This window comes from Artibeus jamaicensis, unplaced genomic scaffold, assembly GCF_021234435.1.
Source record: "Artibeus jamaicensis isolate MK-2021 breed Jamaican fruit bat unplaced genomic scaffold, CSHL_Jam_final contig_354, whole genome shotgun sequence".
Classification (NCBI taxonomy): Eukaryota; Metazoa; Chordata; class Mammalia; order Chiroptera; family Phyllostomidae; genus Artibeus; species Artibeus jamaicensis.
The window spans coordinates 16,104,044-16,125,075 of record NW_026521803.1 but is presented as its reverse complement, the minus strand read 5'-3'; the positions used below and the strand labels follow the sequence as shown (position 1 = coordinate 16,125,075).

Here is a 21,032-nt window from a genome sequence, read left to right as displayed (position 1 = left end):
ACGGGGAGGAAGGCTGGGGGGATGGGTGAAGAAGGGGCGAGGACTGAGAAGTACAGATCGGGAGTCACAGAATAGTCACAGAATAGTGATGGAACAGTCACTAGTACATTACATTACTCCTGTGTAATGTACAGCACAGGAAACAGAGTCAATAATATTGTAATAACTATACTCGGTGCCGGGGGGGTGCTGGAAATATCAGGGGGAACACTTTGTAATGTATATGATTGTCTAACCACCGTGCTGTCCACCTTAAACACAAAATATTATTGAATGTAGACTGTAACTTAAAAAGTTTTTTTAAATTAAAAAAAAATTAAGTCCTGGCTGGGTAGCTAGCTCAGTTGGTTAGAGAATTATCCTGATATGCCAATGTTACAGGTTCAATCTCCGGTCAAGGCACATACAAGAAGAAATCAATGAATACATAAACAAATAAGTAGAACAGCAAACTGATGTTTCTCTTTCCTTCTCACTCTCAAAATTAATCAATGAAAAGAAAAAAAATGGGGACACCAACAAGATCTGTTAAAAGGTGGCTGGAGATCATGCATGATAACCTTGGTTATTTAAATCAGGACATAACACATTTTTATAACAAAGTTCTGAGGAGTGCTATTTATAACCACCTTCGGTGAATTTATCCACGACCAGTTCTTGTTTCCCTCCTCACCCTCAAGTGTTCCAGTGGGGTGAGCAGTAACTGTAAAGAAATCAGTGATTGCTATGGGAACTAAACATCAGTCGTGCCCTTAATTACTAAAAGAGCCAAAGACTGGCTTTAAAAACACTTACGTAGTAAGAGCAGAATAGCAAAAATGATCAGGGCGACCGCTGCAGGCCCCAGGCCAACGTAGCCCTCACGCAGCGCCTCCACACAGCCACTGCCGTCCAGGCACTCGCAAACTGTGAGCTTTAGGGTCTGCGCTTCAGGGCAACTGAAACCCTGATTATCGGAAATCAGGAACTGAATTTCACTTCTCCCAAGTTTTCGTTCTCTTTGTTGTAGCAACACACTGGAACCTGCAGTGGTAAGAGGCAAAGAAAAATGAGCGATTACCAAGGCAGAGGCAAGATTAAATTATAGAAACATTCTTTCATGGCTCATAATAATGAGCTCCAGGTAGAAGCTTTATTCTTTCTTAACTGCTCTCTTGCTTCCTTTTTTTTTTGCATGGCACAATGAATTTAATGTCTCCCCTGCAGGGAAGGTTAAACTACCCATTTTTGGAGACACCTCAAAGGTAGTCTGGCATTTTGGTATGGAAAAGATTTGGTCTGTTCTCTCGCTGGCTCGGGACGCCAAAAGGCACCTAAAGTTGGTTCGGCTGCACTGGGCCTAGGCAGGAGGTGAACAGGGCGGTGGTCTGGGAGAGACGGGTGGCCCGAGGCTCAGGCTGAGTAGAGGCCGCGGTGGGCTTCGTCTGCCCAGTCCACCAGCTCACTGCTCTGGAACCACAGCCGGGCTCCCTCCACGGAGCTGCTGGCAGGGATGCTGTTCCTACTGATGTGGAAGCTGAAGTCTCCTCGAATGGTGCTTGTTACAGCCTCAGTTGAGTCAGTGGGTCCTACCCGGCACTAGAGGTGCATGCAGACCACATTAGGGCCTTCCCAGACCTAAAGTGTCTTCATCCCTGTCAGCTTGAAGCTCCTCCTCTCAGATTGCCAGACCACATCCCCAACAAGCTGCCATTGCACCCTGTCTCACTTCACGGCCACCAGGGTCCACTTCCAGCCCAGGAGGGCCCTCTGGACCTGGGGTGCATGAGCAGGCAAGAAACTGGGGCCTGTGGGTCACACAACAACCCCTGCAGCGAGCGCCAAGGTGAAAGGCTGCTCCTGGCGCCCAGCCAGCCCACAGGCACTGGTTGAACGCTGCTTAACTGCTCTGTTGAATTCATTCCTGTGCCGGCTAAAACTGATCCAGACACTCCGAACGTGCGGGTCAATATCAAAGGGTAGGATTTGGACATGCCTTACTTTGACCATGATTAATCTTAACAAATGTGAGTGGTTTGCCAAATGCTAGGAATTGTTTTATGTACTGGGAATACAGCGACAAACAAGTGGCAAGTTAAACGACATTCCACTGAATGATCTTTATTTTATCAGTCCTTAAAAAATTTATTAAGGCAATTTAAAGTGACAACAATAGAGAGAAGAACATAATTAATCCCCATGGTACCCATCACCAACTTTAACATTATTAAAAGCCACTTAAAGTGATTGCAAAAATTTGTTAGACTTAAAACAACAATAAAACCATAAATTAAGAAAAACTTTGAACAAAAAGAAAAGCTTCTGTATTATATGTGAGACTTTTCAGAAGTGAACACTAATTGTTTAGAAAAAGCAGCTTTCTGAATAGGTTTTCGTACATTCAAAACCACCCCGAAGGGCACCCAAAGGCTTGCATCAAGAAGGCAGGCACGTCAGTGATACGGGTATCTGCACAGCGCCATCTGGCATGGAGGGGTCAGGCAGACCCTTCTTAATGCTGTGTCTGTCACTCACCAGCCCATGCCCCTGAACTAGCTATTTAGCCCTAGTTGAGTCAAGGTTTCCTCAGCGATAATGAGGGAATGATGTTATGGAGAAAGGATTAAATGAATAATGAATATGAAGGGCCAGCAGAGGGCCTGGTACATACATGATAAGTGATCAATAAATGTCATGAAAATTTTTAAAGATTTTATTTATTTACTTTTAGAGAGAGGGAAAAGAGTTTTATTATTGTTATATTATTATTATATATTGTTATATATAAGGAATTTTATTATTATTACAAATAATACTTATTATTATTACTTATAATAATAAAGGCAGCGTCTTAGTGATAAGGATCACATTTCTCCCTACTTCTAGGTAGAGAAAAAGAGAGGGAGAGAAACATCAATATTTGAGAGATACAAACCATCAGTTGCCTTTCAACTGATTGCCTCTCACAAACCCCCAACTGGGGACCCAGTCGCGACCCAGGCATGTGCCCTGACTGGGAATCGAACTGGTGGCCTTTCGGTTCTCAGGCTGGGCACTCGGTCCACTGAACCACTAGCCAGGGCAATGAGTATCATTTTTCATGAAATTCTCACCATACTTCAAGATTTGTTTTAGAAGGGACCTAGTCTGATTGTTCGCCTGGACAGACAAGGTACTCAGCTTTTGAGACAAAAACCACATCTTCAAGAGCAATTTAGAAAATATCCAGCTATCTTTAAGACATTAGGTTGTTTTTCTTCTCTCTTTTGTTGTTCCAAATGGGCTATTTATGATAGCCAGGTAAAAGACGCTATGCCCGAGGTTCAAGTCCTCATTTTATAATCCCTCTGAAAAGCTGTATTGAAAATATAATATAAAAAAGAGTCTGTATTATAAAGATTTTAGATTTGTCCTGTTTAGTATTTAGATACGTAGTCCAACGACTTTGCTCACCTTCTCTGTGCACGATTTTCCATTCTTCTGCCATTCCAGCGGGGTGGTCAACGACAACGAAAGTCAGAGGGTCACTGTACGGGTAACCGTCCAGGTCCTTCGCGGTCACGTTCACGAACTGCTCGTCCTCGCAGACGTTCTGCACGGGGTTGACCAGTGTGGGGCAGTTGTCGTTGACGTCTTCAACTGTGATGATAACAGTGCCAGTGATGGTTTTTCTAGGAGAATCTTAGAGACAAGAAAGAAAAAATATGTATATTCTGGTTATATTGCTGGTAACAAACACAGTTTGAATTCTTCTGCCATTTGGGTGAAAAGGGCACTAACGAATTAGGACCCTTTCTATTCTAAACATGTTTTCATATTCAGGTCCAGCTCTTTGAATCCATTAAATAAGTAGAAATGGGAAGGTTTATCCACTGGACAGATTTGGTTTTCTGTAAGATCAAAAAGAAGGTCTCCAATGTTGGAAAATAACAGCCAAATACATACAGTCAAGAAAAATACCTATTTAATAACTTACCTTCTGAAATAGCCAAAACCTTCACAGTGTATGTACCATTTTGGACATATCTGGATTCAAAATCGGGAATTTTTACAAGTTTAATTTCAGATGTGACAGAATCCACGGAGACCCAATTGTCTCTATCTTCCAATTTGACATATCTGTTATAAAACATAAAATTAATTTTGAATTATGGATAGGGAAACTCTAGCATTTACAGCTCTTTCAAGGTTAATTTTTGCTTCATTGTATAAGTTCTTGTTACAAGTATTAGTTTGGAATGTTTTTAATTTCTTGAAACCAGCCTAAAAGTGCCTTTCTAGTGCATGTTGCTCTTATCTGGGAACTTTCTTAATCCTGTAACACACTCAAGACACAGGTGCAGGGGTGACCATCCCTCGCCTACCAAGCTAGGAGGGCTGGAAATTGCTCTGCAGCCTGTCTCACAGCTTTCAGTTTAGTCTCCCTTAAATTTGGGGTAAACCTGTGGAGAATAACTTAGTGACTCAACAAGACTCAGTGGATAAAAGCAGTCTTACATTCTACTGTTTATTGGCATGTTACCTATATTTTAAAACTCAATGGCTGCCTTGAAGGGGAAGTACTGTAACATTTTGGAATACTGTTAGTTATTAAGAGCAATCGGTTTCTTTCCATTAGAAATGGTTAAATGCAAAAACAATGCTGATGAAGTGATTTCTGGGTTTTCTGCCTCAAAGCAAGGAAAGTGATTTAGAAGGAGTTACGTTTGGGAAAGGTAAGAAGAATATCATGCCTTTAGAAATGTATGTAATTCAATACCAAGTTAAAATATGCAAATATAAACCAAACACATGAGCAATTGGTTCATTCAATCAGATTGATAATTTACTTTCTATTAAGTGGCTGTTCAGGCATATCAAGTGGCCAGTTTTTAGCAATATTTGCTTATAGTGCTATTTAAAAAATGCCACCTGTACACTTCAACTAAACTTTCTGCCCTTTAATACTTTAACCAGTAAGTGATAATACATTTGGATTTTCATGAGTGTTTCTGAATTTCATGTTTGGAATCGTAAAGCCTGGACTCTGTTGCCATCAGTGGTTCCCACATTTGTACTTATAATAATAATAATAAAGGCAGGGTCTTAGTGATAAGGGTCACATTTCATAGGTGGCCTCATTTAAGGAAGTTTCCGTTCTCTATGATAAAAATAAGACAGAATTCCAAGTTGCAAGGCAGCTCACGTTATGCCAAATACCTACAAACAATTGGTGCATAGGAATAATTGGTAAAATAGTCAGTTAAGGAAATAATTCTTCTGCTTTTCTCATCAGCATTTCTAAATACCAACCGCCAATTTGTTAGGGAAACATCAGAACATTATTTAACTTGGCCGTGCATCCCATTCCTTACATGTAACACAGCAGGTTTGAATTGACCTTTGAGACCCTTCTCATTCTCAAGTTCTGCAATGGCCTGGTAGAGAATAAAAGAACTAGAGAGATGTGGCTCATGATTTTTGCAGGCAGAACATAACTCGTGATATAGTCATCACTTTTAATAAAAACAGCATCCAAACTTAAATAGTTAGGTGGGAAACAAGTTTCAGTGAACAGCCACAGTATTACTGCAGGATAATTAATTAGAATGGATAAGCCTCGCAGTGGACGGCAGTGAGTAATAATCACCTGTGAGGAGTATCAGTGAGGGACTGCCTTGTTAGGGTAAGAGCCGTGGAAGTAAAAACTGGACGACTAAACGCAGAAGCAGCAGGTTGGTCGCTAAGACACTGCAGAAAACACAGTGGCAACTGTTTAATGTTACTTTGGGAAAAGGCTATTTGCTACTATTGGAAGATGAATTCCATTAAAAGCAGCCACTAAAAGGAAAGAGATTGTTGAAAAGCTTCTTCACGTTCACATTCCTATTCTTGCTACAGTCGACCACGATGTGAAGTGTTGGCACCCAGGGACACTGTGGTAAGTGTCCTTACCCAGGCATAAGCACAGATAAGCAACCAAACAACTCTGCGTCTGGGTGGCAGGCGAGGCTTCTTTAAATTCAGCCATAATCACTGTAACTGAGTTCCATAAATACTCGTTCTGTGGGTTGTCCTTCCATGGCATGCGTGGCTCTGTAATCTAAGATGCAAATTTACTTAGAAAATTTTAACTAAGGTGTCACTAGAGAGGGGGCACAGCCCAATCCCTTTCAGCACAGTGGTGGCATCTACTAGATCCTCAACACCTGTATCTGAGTACAGGTCACCACGACCCAGAGAAGCATAAAGGGTTCATCAGTCCCTGAACCAAATAGCATGGTTTAAATAAGGAGTTATTGTTGATATTTATGTACAAATGAAACTGGTTTCTCCATATTAAAACACGTTAGGCAAGTATTTCTTTTAACCAAACTGGTATCAAGTGGAACTTGCAATAAAATTTGCTACTTTCTTGAGTACTCTTTTAGGAAATGAAACAGATTTTAGAAAGTTTTTCATCCTTCGCTAGCCAGATCTTTTTGAGGTGAGGGACCCAGCCTCGCACTCAGGCTGTGGATGGAATGGGGTCTGGGGAAACCGGAATCTACAGACCTTTAGGGAAGTAGAATGCTGGGTGAGAAGAAGTGAAATGTTTACATTTCATTATGATTTTTTGAAAACAGGCATTTAAAGTAATTCAGAATGAGGAAATATGGCCATCACAGTTTCTTACTTTACATGGGCTAGTTTTCCAGTGTCTTCGTCAAAGGCTTGAAACTTTCCGATTATCATGCTTTGGCTTGATCTGTCCATGCTCTCGCTAGTACGAACTGAGATGGTGCTGCTTTTAAAACGGATGCCTTCTTTCACGTCCTTCACCTTGACTTTGATGGGAATGGGTGTCGGCTTGTATTTATTCTTAATGGATTTGTGAAAAGGTGCTTTATTTGTGACAATGAGGCTAAAGTCAAGATGCTTCATTTCTTCATAATCTAATTCCTAGGAAGGCAAAATCAAAGGGACCTCTTTCAAAAGAGAAAACAACTAGAACACACACACCTAGAACACGCACACATGCACACACTGTGCTGTTAACGTTAGATACAACCATGTAACAGATGGGGAACGGGGCAGCACCGAGTACTCCAACTCTCTGGTAACAATTACATGCCATTACAAGTCTGTCAGTTTGATATTTGTACCTGTTAAGGATGACTACGAAACATCCCAATTTATTTTTTAAAATGCCAAAACCACTGAAAAAAATTTATTTTAACAACTTGAAGTGATTTCTTTACTGGATGAAAACAAATTAACAGACATTTAATATAAGTTAATATTTCATAAAGTATCTCCTGGGTTTGTTCTGGTGAAAGGGCTACACAATAGTGGCGGCACCGTCAGCCCCGCCCCCGACACATTCACTGCACACCTGTTAGCACAGGAAGATATGGAGCCTCCCAGGAAGGGCAATGTTTACCTTTCTTAAACCCAGGGGCTTTCACTGTGTTTTAACAAAGAACCTACCCCCGCTCCTTTTGGCATAATGTCCATTAATATATGGTTTGCTGTTGTGCCATAAAAGATGGACCTCACTCCAAATACTGTTCTTCGTGAGTTGTGGTATAAAGTACATTTCATTCACTTTGTCACTGTATACAGATTTTATGTTATTTTCTTTTTAAAAATATCTCAATGGTTTTCTATTATTCAGATATACTTTACCTAGTCATTCTATTGTTAGGCATTCAGGCTATTTGCAATGTAATTTATAGTGCTCTGAACATTTTTACACAAATTATTTTTCCTCTGTTGAGCTATATTTTACTACTGAAAAAGTCAACATTTATTAAGCTCAGTTACTTTTTTACTTCTAGTAGCCCTGGCCATTTAGATGCACTGACTTGTTGCTGGTTTCTCTAGTACAACATTAACTACATTACATGAGTTTACATGAATTACAGTTCACCTTTGTTTTTGGATGATTATGAAATTTGTGTTCCTCTCAGTAGTGTTCCAGATGGGAAATAACTTCCCCTGCTCCCTCTTTTATATGGGTCACCATGGTATTGGGACAAGAACACAACAGAAAATGACTAATGAAAAGAAAACATGCTTTGTGATTGTAGAGTCTTTGTGAAAAAAATTTTTTTTAGGATGCTCTTGTACTTAGCATGCTTGTTTTGATGGCATCATGTATGATGGATGAGAATTAAATCTTCCAGACAAATGTCATTCGTATTCAAAGACCATGGAAGGCCAAGACAACCTTGAAATAAATGAGCCAGGTTTGGTGCCAACCAAAATCGTTTCACAGTTTTCTGTTCATAGCCATAATGATCCAACAGTGGGAAAATTTTCAGCATCGAGAGCAATGTATAAGGGCATACATTACTATTTTTATAACTGTCAACATATTTATCATTTCAATTTTGCCATTTTTAGCAGTATTGAAGATTTTAAACTCATTTGTTAACAAAGCTGAGACTGTTTTTATATGATTTACTGTCTTCATTTCCACAGCTTAAAGTATCTATTGTCCTTTACCTTTTTTCCCAATAGTTTTATCAAAGTATAATTTACCTTCAGTGAAATTTCTCCATGCAAAGTGTACAGCAAGGTGATTTCTAGTGACCTTATGTGGCTTTGCAAACATCACTACCTTCCAGTTTTAGACTATTTCCCTTCACCCCCAGAAGTTCCTTTGTGCCTTTTTGCAGTCAATCACCACTGACACCCTAAGCCCTCAGTAACCCCTGGTCTGCTTTCTATATCTACTGTTTTGCCTTTTCTAGAAATTTTGCATAAATGAAAGCACACAATAGATAGCATTTTGGCCTGGCTTCTTACACAAAATGTTTTAGTGGTCCATCCATGTTGTAGCATATATTAGTACTTCATTCCTTTTTATTGCTCAACAGTATTACATTTTGTGGATACACGACATTTTATCTACTTATCAGCTGATGCACATTGGATTGTCACCAGTTTTTAACTGTTACAAATAAGAGCTGCTATGGACATCTGCATACAAGCTTTTGTGTTATTTTTCTTGGGTGGATACTTAGTACTAAATCGTTTGGTCACTAACTACTTACTCTATGCTGAATATTTAAGAAAACTGCCACTCTAGCTGTACCATTGTATGTTTCCATGAGCAATACATAAGAATTCTAGTCTCTCCGTATCCTTGCTGATACTTCATGTTGTCAATTTTTTGATTAGAGCCATTCTAATAGGTGTGCTGTGGCATCTCCTGTAGTTGTAATTTTCACTTTTTCTAGTGACTAATCATGTTGGGTATCTTTTTAGATCTATATTAGCTCTTTGTGTATCTTTTTTTGTCTAACTTTTCAAAGGGACCTGATTATTGCCCTTATGATTTGGAAGAAATTTTTATATAATCGAGACAGTAAATTTGAAATTATCAATCTGTGGCTGCTGTTTTAATGCTAATTTTACTTAAAAAATTTTTTTTTGTTTTTGATTTTAAAGGGAGGGGAAGGAAGGGAGAAAGAGAAGGAGAGAAACACTGACTGGCTGCCTTCTGTATACATCCAACTGGGGACTGAACCTGCAAACCAGGCATGTGCCCTGACTGGGAATTGAACCTGCAATCTTTCGGTTTGTGGGCCCAACCAACTGAGTCACACCAGCCAAGGTCTTAATTTTACTGTTTTTTTTTGGGGGGGGTTGTTTGTCCACGTCCCCTTAGGTAGAAAAAACTATGCCCTTTTTTGGGCCACCCTGGTACACTGACAATACATCAACACTTCTATCTCTTCGCTAAGTGACTGTCTCTCCCTGTGTGTGTAATAAGCTTTTTCACTCAGGCATCTAGCACAGTGACACATGTACCTGACGACTGAAAGTGTGCTCACCTCCACGTGAGCAGATGGACCTGTTCCATCTCTGACGCCACTATCCATTTCTTTAGTAAGTACAACATGTGTCTTCCCTTTAAACACGAGGTGCTCTCACTGTGTTCCCTTGCTCTACTACCATGAAACTTGAAGTTATTTTTTCTCTTATACATTTATATCCTTATTCCTTTTGCTACCGTTAGATCTTTTCCTGCTCTGTCATTTATTAAGTTTTTGCAACAACTTGGAAACTTCGACAATTAATTTTTGTCTGTGTGTGATTCACGAAACATTAGTATTTTGAGAGCTATAGCTTTGTCTTTTATTCCAAAATCTGATAAAGCAATTCTGCCATAAACCATTTAAAAATACATTGATATTCTTCCTTACTCACTCTGATAGATAAAAAAAAATCTGTCCGGTAATTTTTGTTTAAAAAAACCTGTGTGGGTAATGAGTTTCAGATGCATAAGACCTATCTATATGTTTAATGACTATTTAACTTTTCCTTTATTGCTTCAAGTACACGAGGTTAGAACATTATGTTTCATAACAGTCGTACTACTTATATTAGAATCACAAGGGAATTTCTGTTATAAAGGCAAGTTCCCGAGCCCGACTCAATTCCCAGATCACTGCTGCTGGGGCCCAGAAGCCTGCACTTTGGGCACGTAGGTTTACGAAGCAATTCTCAGGCACCCTGGAAGCATTAGGTACACTGGTTTAGCGCTTTACCAAGTCATTACAGCTTTTGTGTTTAGACATTAATGATAAGACTGGTTTTATTGTCGAGTCGTTCAAGTACGAAATAGTTGGGAGACAATGAGTAGAAACAAGAGATCATGACAGGAATAACAGTCAGGCACAGGCAGCAGGTGAGACTGGAAGTGTGCTAAGCAGTGATGACGCTGGTTGGCACCATGTCGTCAGGTTAGGGTCAGAGTCCCCCTGACTGAAATTAACTGTAGTGTGACTACATACTAACCACAGACTTGGGCTAACAGGGATGGCTCCTATCTCAAAAAGTTGTGCTGCCAGTTAACTGAGTATACAAATACAGGTGTTTGGGGCTCAAAATATGGCAGTAATCTTATCTGCACAACTTCTCCCATTCTTGAACACTTAGTACTTACCTTGATAAGGGTCACAATTCCTTCATTAGTCTGAGTATCAGTTTCTATGCGGAAATAACCCATTTCATTTCCTGATGCAAATGTAAAGTTTGCTAACCAATTATCAGAGCCTACTTCATCTGCATCAAACACTTTTATGCGCATAACTTCTATATTGGCTTGATTTTCTTCAACTATCCCTTCAAGCTGCAAAACATGAACACAGGATATTTATTTTAATGTAACACACATTTAAATGATATATATTTAGATAAAAGTAAAATATGAATAAGTAGATACATTAGTCATAAAAATAATACTTACCATTTCACCTTTCACTTCAGGTAAATTGTCATTGACATCCAAAATACGAATCTGAACTTGAGCTTGTTTTGCTGGTCTATCTGTTATTTGTCCATTACCGTCTCTTGCTTCTACTGTCAGAGTATAGCTGCTATGTTTCTGCAGGGCGATAAAAAATACCCAACTGGGGTGAAAATAAATCGCTCCCAAATCTGTCTTTCCAGCTTACTGTATCGTCAACGAAATAAACAACAGAATTTATTCATAAATAATTGTCATGACCTGCTATTATTTGTGTGAAGATGTCTATTTGCTCTCAGATCTTTTTTAGAAGGGCAGAAAAGCCTGGAGCAGTTGTTGACAGTCAGATTCTTGAGTATGTCCTTGGTGGTATAAGTCAAATTCTTAAATAGTCATTAGTGATATTATCAGGACATGAGTCTCTCCTTAAAACAGTCTGTACCCAAGACTGCTGTTCAAAACGTAGTTTGTTCCACCTTGGAGGTGATGGTGGGGCCACAGGAAATTTTTGCCTTACAATTCATTTTCAACTAATAGTTCAGCAAAGGTGCCCTGTACCCCAAAACACTTGTCCAGACTTCCAGAAAGAGAGGATTCTAAGTCAGCGTGTCCTAGAGAACGATATCTCAGATGTTACGACAAAGGGAACCCTTCTCTTCCATGTGGTCCCCTGATGGCTCTTCACTCAGTGTGGGGGGATGCAGTTTAAGGAAGAGCAGAGCGGCCGGCGCCAGCGTGCGGGTCTGCCGTGCGGGCAGAACTACGCAGGGAAAGGCAGGCAGGACGGCAGAGGCTCCGGACCCAGCTGCCTGAGCTCCCGTTCTGGCTGTGCCACTTACTAGCTGTGCTGGATGCACTGACTCCCTCTGACCCTCGGTTTCCTTCTGCATAAAATGAGGATAACATATGCTTCTGCCTCACGGGGTTTCCTGGGGGATGGGATGGGTTCATCTATGTCAACGCCCAGTAAGTCTAAACTTTCCACACTTCAAAAATAGCAGCCTATGGAAAAAAACCCACACGACTTCAAAATACCACTTTGTCCATTCTAATGTCATGTCCAAAGGTATGGAGTAGAGTTTTAAATGCAATAAAATTCTTTAATTTTACAAAGATCTTGATAGGAAAGCGGGGCACAACCCTCTCCCTCGCTGGGCAGAGTGAAATCATTTTTCCAAGGAATACAAAATACACTGACTGCACTTGGCTGGTGATTTATGTCTGATGACAGCACAGTGTTCTTAGGATCGTCATGCACGTTGTTAAAATCTTTGTAAAGTATTTTGTGAAGTACTTTACAAAGGAATTTGTGAAGTATGTAGCATTACAAAGTAAAAAATTGGAAAGTATGTAGCATTTGTAAAAACCTCTATCTCCCTTTTTTCTTCTATAAGTTTCCCTCTGAGTTAGAAATAAAAATGAGAAATGTTTGACAGAACAGCCTTTAAGCAAGAGTGTCCAACCTGCGGCCCAGGCTGGCTCTGAATGCGGCCCAACACAAAACCGTAAGTTTACTGAAAACATTATGAGCTTTTTTGCGATTATGTGTCACAATGTATTTAATGGGTGGCCCAAGACAACTAACTCTTCATCTTTCAGTGTGGCCCGGAGTCGCCAAAAGGCTGGACACTCCTGCTAGGAAACCTACTCAAAGTTTCCTCCAGTTTGGGATTTACAATAATTTCTTCCTTTACAAACAGTTCTGTTACCCAAACAGGGCTGCTGTTTGCACTTCTGGCCTTCCGCGGCACGCCCATTACCAGCAGAAGAGACTCCTGGTGTTCCGCCACAGAAGCACAGGTCAGAACTCTCTAGCAAACAGAATCCTGCCTGAAGGGGCCCCACAACAGTCCGGTCCTTACAGAATTTTAGATTTTCTAGCAGCCGCATTTAAAAAAGTAACAAGAAACTGGTCAGGTTTTAAATAACATATTTTAAAAATATGTTATTTAACTCACAGTATTCCAAATATTACTTCAACATATAATCCATAAAAATTGTTAAGACAGCATTTTACATTCTTTCTTTTCATACTAAGCCTTCCCAATCCGCTATATTTTACATTTATAGCACATCTCAGTTTGGACTAGTCACATTTCAGGTGTTCGATGGCCACAAATGACTGGTGGCTGCCGCAGTGGACAGCACATCCCTAGAAGGAGATAATTCCGAGAGTTATCGCATCTCGGGAATGAGAAATACACAACAAAGTAGGAAAAGCTGAAAAAGAAATAGAAGACAGCCTGAAAGAATAAAGGAGAGTTTAAAAGATGAGCATCATAAAATATTAATTTACCTCTCTGTCCAAGGTAATAGTGGTTGTATAAACTTCTCCTGTATCTTTATTTAGGTAGAACACCGGAGAACCAGCAGGCTCCTGAGATACGATTCTGTAGGAGATTTTAGAGTTCAGAGAGCTGGGGTCATCCGCATCTGTTGCCGTGACCTTCATCACGAGTGTATCTGGTGTTAGAAACAAAGGCATCCAAAATGAAACTCATGTTATTTTCCATATCATTTCAGCTTGTTGCAAAAAAGGATTTCAGGTGCTTATCAAAATCACAGTTTACCAGTATCGAAAAGTTGAATGGATGAGGAAATGAGTGCAAACGGATTACAGGGGTGGGAAAAACAAGATGAGGGCAGAGCCAAGGTTAATGCAAGGTTAGGGTGAAGTCCTGAACACTTGCTACAGGAGAGCCACAAGTGGTTATAATAACGAATACAAAAAAAAAGAACAAACAGATACAAATAAGTGCTTACTAACATATCCACAGTTCAGCAGAAGCACAGCTATTCTTTACACTATGATCAAGAGGAATCCCTCCTGCTAGTGTTCATGTAGAACACTGTGTTGAATATTGTCACTGAACCTGACAGTAGAAATAATAGAAGTCGAATGCCAGCAAAGTATTGCCAGTGGGCCAAGGCCAGCTAGCCACCACATCTGTACTCAGAGTAAAAAAAGTCACGTGAATTGTTTTGAACTTATCACACACACACAAAAATTCCAAACCTAGAGAAACAGGCTTTTTGCCCTGTGCTTCCTGATTCTCAGCCTCCACCCAGATACAGGATTCATGTTCAGTTACATCAGGGGGTGACATGGCTCTGGGTGACATTTATAAAAACAGCGGACTCTTACGTGCTACACTCAGCTCTTCCACAGACCCAACAAAGACGTCCTGCGTGAACACCGGCTCGTTGTCATTGATGTCGAGAACTTTAATGCGGAGTTCCAATGGTTTCTCTAGATTGTTTCCTTCTTTATCCAAAGCATAACCAGTTAGCTGAAATCAGGGCATAAATAACAGAAGAGGTCAGATTTAAGCTAAGGTAATTAACCTACCATAGTATCAAAAATTAGGAAGACAAATGATGACTGTTACCAAAGAAAAACTATAAACGAATAAATACAAAATTGTTCTTCTTACCAGAAAAAATGGTGTTTCTTCTCGGTCGAGAATGCTGGTAACATTCAATTCTCCAGTGTCTTTATTAAAGGCAAAGATACCAAAAGGTGGCTCTGTGATGCCTTTTCCAGTGTATCTGTATGTGATTTTGATTCCCTTTTCTTCTGCAATATCAGAATGTATCTAACATAAAAACAACAGGAATGGCTCAAGTTAAACTTGATAAGTAACATGCGGATATTTAAAAATAAGATTTCTTTCTGAAGCTGTCACGTTGACAGGAGGGAGCTGGGAAAACACAAGCGCTCAGGGGCAGACATGCGGGTGAAAGAGAACCTTGGTTCTAACCCCGTCTCAGCCGCTCCCGGGCCAGATGATTCGAAGACAGTCCCCTCAGCCTCTCTGTGCCTCAGTGTTCTAGTCTGTGAAGTGGAGATCCTATTGCCTGCTTCTTAGAGTTGCTGTAAAGTTAAGATATTCTTAGGGATACATCTTTGGGAGGAAGGGCTTAGATTTTAAATTTAGCACACAAGGTGAAAAAAGACCTTCATACATCCACTTGATCCTCTGAAGAAGGCACACTTCCACAGGAGGAAACCAGTTCCTCCCTTTCCTCCTTCAGACATCACTGAACCCGTCACACCCACCTGCCTGGTCAGTTCTTTGTCCTGAAACGTCGGGATTACACTTTCTGCCCATAGGCTTCCCAACATGCACTGGGGCTGGGAGGTCGCTGCTGAGAACGGCCCAGGGAAGAGCAGATGGGGTTCCTAACCTGGTACACCAGCTCTGCTCTTGGACTGAAAAGGTGAGCAGAGCAGTTTCTGGGGTACTTTTCACTGGACTTCTGTTTTCTGTCCATCTACCTGTTTGTCTTTCTCTATCTTTGTGCTTCGTTTTTTTGCCAAGCATGCATACACACACACACACACACACACACACACACACACACACTATAAAGAATATTCTAGATCTTTATGTACTGATTATATGTTGCTGGAAAATGGAAATGGTTGTTTTCTAGCTACGTTGCTGCTCTTTCTTTGAGGGAACTCTTCACGTATGACGTTTATCACATTGGGAAGAGGAAGTAAAACTTGGATATGACTGTGCCACAAACCAAGCTGACACAGGGACAGGACAGAGAGAGATGGGTGAGGCAGGGAAGGGAACTCAGGAGGTGACACTGGGGCAGAGGCTGGAAGCAAAGAGATCTGGCAAATACCTGTGGGAGGGGATTCGGAGCAGAGGGAGCAGCAAGGGCAAACCGGGAGGGCTGGAACGAGATTATACATCAGCTAGGAATGCAGCAGGGTGGCGGGTGGGGGCTGCAGAGGCGGAGGCCTGAGAGGAGGAAGTCAAGGCCAACAAAGCCCAAGAGCTCGGTAGGCTGCGGTAAAGAGTTGATTCCTTCCTGGGCAGCAGGACGTTGTTAGAAGGGTCTCACTAAGAGGGTGAATGAACAGGCTTTGATTTATCTTTTCCAGTGATCACTCTGGCTCCTGTGGGGAGGATGAGCTATGGCAGAGTGGGGCTGGGGTGGGGGTGGCAAGAGTGACAGCTCAGACACAAGGTCAGGGCCTTTTGGCTACACAGGTCAGAGATGATGCTGACTTGATTAGAAGGTGGCAGTGGAGAGAAGCAGGCAGACCTGTAACGTATTTTGGGGGTAAAATGGATAATACTCGCTATATTTTTGAAAAACTAGATGGAATTACAGTGCCATTTACTGAAATGGGTAGAATTTATGGAGAACGCCTATAGGGGAAAAATCCAAGGTTTAGGTCTGCACATGAGATACCACCATATAATTGACAAAAATAGGACCCTCTGAGAGTGCAAAAAGAATGATCAGTTATTAAGCCAGGACAACGGGCCTAAATCAAGACCATCTCAAGTGGGATATGTGGTCGCCCTACCCATCAGGTATCAGTTCTTTTCATTCTGAAGATGACTTTTTATGGGCAGAATACGCTGCATCCACACACGGCACTCTGGTGCAGGTTTGTTTTCAGGTGAAGGTAACTGAGAAGCAGCAGATATAAAAAAAAGTTCTCTGCCCTCCCCCGCTTCGTCTAAAAGCAGGATGTAAATTTGTAAAGGTGGTCTCCCTCCCTTCTCCACCAAGAAGGACAAAGCTAATCATCACCAGCTTTAGACCCTTATCAGTTTGGAGATGGTAGAAGAAATCCACATAACAAACTGATCTCACTAGCCTTTTTCTACCATTAGTTTCCATGTATCTGCCTTTCCACAATTTGCTGCCTCTACAAATGAAAGGTCCTTTTTCTTTGCCTGTTATTTCCCTAAAAATGCATCGCTCCTTTCCTAAGATGCTGCATAAGCCCAAATTCTAACCAAACCTTTGAGTCACTTATCTCTGGATACTCCCACGGGCTACATGCATAATATACATGTTAATAAACTTGTTTTTTCCCCTCTTGTTAATATTTTGTCAGTTCAATAGGGTCCCAGTCAAAATGTGGGAAGATACAGGAAAAAGAACTTTCCATCCCCTTCATATGAGAGTATCTTCTTTTGGTTATGGTAACATTTTGTTGCACAAAAATCCAGCTGGTGCCAGATCCCTTAACTCTTCGTTGAATCAAAGCCCCAAATTATATACATCCTCACCAGTGATGTTGCATCTTAAAAAATGGGAAGGAAGATCTTAACATTGAAAGTTTTCTGCTAAAAATTAACCTTTGCTAGCTTTTAACTACATCTGCAATATACAGGGTTTGCTTGGGTGTGGTTGGTAGGGTACGTGAATATCCTGCCCGAGATGGACAGCAATTTGGGCATTTCACCTAAAATGTCATATGGTGTGCTTGAGTGTGATATTGTTATGTTACAGAATTATATGCTTATGATTTTGTAATCAAAGAGTTTGCAATAAAGGGTTGTGCCATGTCCTGTGTGTATGTGTACTTATCACACTGTAATTATCCTTAAATTTAAAAGTGAACATAAAAGCCTTCTCCCACCACATATTAGTAATATGCATATATTTTTTGTTCCTCTTGAGGAGGTACCTTGGCAATTGGATTCTTCCTGGACAGATCCTCTCCTTCCCGAAGAGCCACCGGCGCGGTGATCCAGGCTCGCTTTTGCCGCACTAAGTGGGTGTGTTTAGGAAGCAGCTTATTTTCCTGTCCTGTGTTTAAGGCCTACAATGATAGAATATTGCCATAAAAATGATTAAGTACTCTAAGACATTAGTATGGTATCCTGTAATTTACCAAAACTCTAAAGATAGCTGTGCAAAGTTCAAGGTATTAATTTCACATTTCTTAACAGGCTTCATTTTCAAAGAGGCAATGTACACACTCCGGCACATTCTGTAGGAGTTCAGCAGGCTGTCTCCAAACCAGTATCTTGTCAGGGCTTGGTTTCTGTCAGTAAGAAAAGACTCTCCCAGACTGAAGAGTTTAAAAGTTAAAGAATAATTTAGTGACCATACAAATGAACGAATTAAAATTCAGATAAGAATTCTTTTCTTACCAGCTGAAAATAAAGTCCAATTTTTCTGTGGTGGCTTGTATTTTAAAAGTGAATTACTAAATGTTCTAAGACTAAGTCTTAGTAACTTAATGATATCAATTTGACTAAAACTGCTGAAAATGTCAGTTAATAAATTTATCGTCTTTTTTAAAAAAGATTTTATTTATTTATTTTTAGAAAAAGGGTAAGGGAAGGAGAAAGACAAGGAGAGAAACATCAATGTGATGTTTGTGATGGTTGCCTCTCATGCATCCCCCACTGGGGATCTGGCCTGCAACCCAGGCTTGTGCCCTGACTAGGAATTGAACCAGTGACCTCTTGGTTCATAGGCTGGCACTGAATCCACTGAGCCACCCCAGCAAGGGCTGAATTTATTGTTTTGATGATGGGGCAAAGGATTAAATTGCCCATCTTCAGTTTTTAGAAACTTTAAGTGGAAAATGATTCTATAAATTTTCAATTTGGTTTTAATAGATAATATATATCTTATCCAAAGAAAATTTCTACACATCTGACCTAGTACTGTGAGATAAGAAATGCTTATTCTACAAAGTTTATCATTTTACTCATTTTATAGCTCTCTGTACCATGTATTTTATTTAGAGATATTTACATTGGTCATCACTAGGTCATTGATTTTATTCTTTGTTTTTAGTCGAAAGATTATTCTATAACGAAAAAAACTAAATCAGGTAACAAGACATCAAGTAACATTAAAGTTTATAATGTAAAACTTCCTTCTACATTTTCATACTTCAGAGTATTCACCGTTAACAACCTGACAAATGAATATCTTTTATGATCTTTCTCATGACTGTATAGCAGTTGTACGTGTATAAAGGTCTTTTTCCTATAAAAACAGAATATGCCATACTTCTCATTCTGCTCCTCGATTTTTCATTCAGCACCTTCTCACAGACATTCTTGTACCATAAATTGTTACGTCATTCTCTTATCAGTGGACAGACTGCTCCCAAACGGTGCACTAACATTTCTGGATGTGTGTTCCTGCGCATTTGTTTGAGTGGGAAGATCTGGGTTTAGGGGTGTGTGCGTTTCTCATCTGGCTGAGGCGCCGCCTCATTGTCTTCCACGAAATGAAGCCTGGGTTCAAAAGACAGAAGTAATTCCCCTGGTTCCTTACCTCTAAATGGAGTGCATTTCCAAAGCAAAAGCAGATCTGAAAAATAAAATTATTTATTGTTAAGTACGATTTACCACTCATTTCAGTTTAAGTATTTTGACAATGAATAACCTAAGATAGTACAGATGTTAAAAACAACAAAGGAAAGGTTTAACCACTACCATTCTCCTTTGTCCAGAGGAAACAAATCTTAAATTTCCCCCTTGCCTCCTTGCTGTGACCAGGGCTAATGAGAGGACTCTGCACTCTTTTGGATTCATAATGCCTTCAACGGGGAACTTGGAACATAAACAGTATCTGAAAACCACAACGCGAAACTCTCCTGTTGAAATCTTGGCCAATCCCTCATACTTTTCTCTTTACCTTGCGGTTTTCATCTCATGTTCTGGGAGAACCCACTTACCTTTCCCCAAGGTCTTTACTGTGAGATGCCTCCCGCCACCCCGGGGCCCGTCACCCCTATGGGTCATACCCACGACTACTCACATCCAGACTTCATTCTTCACCATCCTAGGTCCCACCAACTCGTTCCTTTGGTTCTTATCAAGCACTGTCACATTCTGAACTTCATCATTATACAGAACTACATATAGTTCTGTTTATTCCAAAATCTGTATAATACCCCTATCCTGCCTTTTGACTTTTGCTTCACTTTTCTCTTGGCTTAACCCAAACCAGCACTTTCTAATGCGGAGGCTGCAAATAGCTATTTACACTTACACTTAAATTATTTGTAACAAAAAATTCATTTGCTCAATAGCCACAGGAGGTAAGTGGCTCGAGACATTGCAGACGCCCATCACTGCAGACGATGCCAGTGCACCATGCTGGGATCAGATTATCGCCAGCCATTTAAAGACATTCTCGGTCACTCAAAGATCACTCATTCTCTCCACTTTCTAACACTCCTGCCTCAGTTTCCCCCAACTTTGTATGCCTCACTACTCATTATTCTCTTTGATTATGACCCTGTGCTGGCAACACAGCCTGAGAGGGCCCCTTGGCTGACTGGATTTGTCACTGCCCACGCTCTTCAATAGCGGCTCCCTCCATAGGGTTGGTGTGGGTTTCTAGGGAGACCATACGTTTCCACTTTCCCAGGAGAATCCGGGTGATACTTGAGGTGCAGGCACATCCTCTGTTAGCAAACCTCTTATTCTCAAAAGTGTGCTCACTAACACCATAAATCACACAACTGTCTTATCTTTGTCTCTTATTGCAACCCTATCATACATACTATTCCAAACTTCCCAACTGCACCTAAACCTAATTACCTCCCAAAGGCCCCACCTCCAAATTAAGATTTAAGGAATCTACATATGAATTTGGAGAGAACACAAACATTTAGTCCATAGCAGTGTATAACTGAATTTTGGCCAATGAGATTATCAGGGGACCCTGGAAAAAAACATCCTCGTTGATAAGAAGAGAAGCGTATGCAAAGCTCCTCTCCATCTGCTCTGGACACTGTTCAGCAAGGATGCGCCTTTGGGAATGGCTACAGCCATCTGTGACCACGAGGACAAAGCTAATAAAATGGCAGAGGAGCCAAACTGACGCTAGAACATCTCTGAGTTGCAGAAGTGGTTAAATCTGGAGCCACCCCACTTCTGATCCATTTCTTCAGATATTCAATATTCCTTTTATTTAATCCACTTTTAGTTGGGTTTTGTTACTTATATTTGAGAGCGACTTAGCTGATATGTCCACTTGGCATGGTTATCACGCAAATTAAAAGGCTCTTAGAAGAGGGTGTATCTGCAGAGACCTG

General features: G+C 40.6%; 1 protein-coding gene across 1 annotated transcript in view; it reads right to left on the bottom strand.

Moving 5' to 3' along the window:
* The window catches only part of DSG2 (desmoglein 2), a 39,470-nt gene that overhangs the window by 8,458 nt on the left and 9,980 nt on the right, over nucleotides 1-21,032 (bottom strand). The window contains exons 2-12 of the mRNA XM_037165628.2: nucleotides 19,262-19,297; nucleotides 17,649-17,783; nucleotides 14,635-14,796; nucleotides 14,346-14,490; nucleotides 13,497-13,663; nucleotides 11,201-11,338; nucleotides 10,898-11,083; nucleotides 6,635-6,900; nucleotides 3,956-4,098; nucleotides 3,433-3,660; nucleotides 796-1,023 (exon numbers count right to left, since the gene is read on the bottom strand). Of these exons, the coding sequence (XP_037021523.2) occupies nucleotides 796-1,023; nucleotides 3,433-3,660; nucleotides 3,956-4,098; nucleotides 6,635-6,900; nucleotides 10,898-11,083; nucleotides 11,201-11,338; nucleotides 13,497-13,663; nucleotides 14,346-14,490; nucleotides 14,635-14,796; nucleotides 17,649-17,783; nucleotides 19,262-19,297 (1,834 nt within the window). The remainder of the gene's footprint in view (nucleotides 1-795; nucleotides 1,024-3,432; nucleotides 3,661-3,955; nucleotides 4,099-6,634; nucleotides 6,901-10,897; nucleotides 11,084-11,200; nucleotides 11,339-13,496; nucleotides 13,664-14,345; nucleotides 14,491-14,634; nucleotides 14,797-17,648; nucleotides 17,784-19,261; nucleotides 19,298-21,032) is intronic.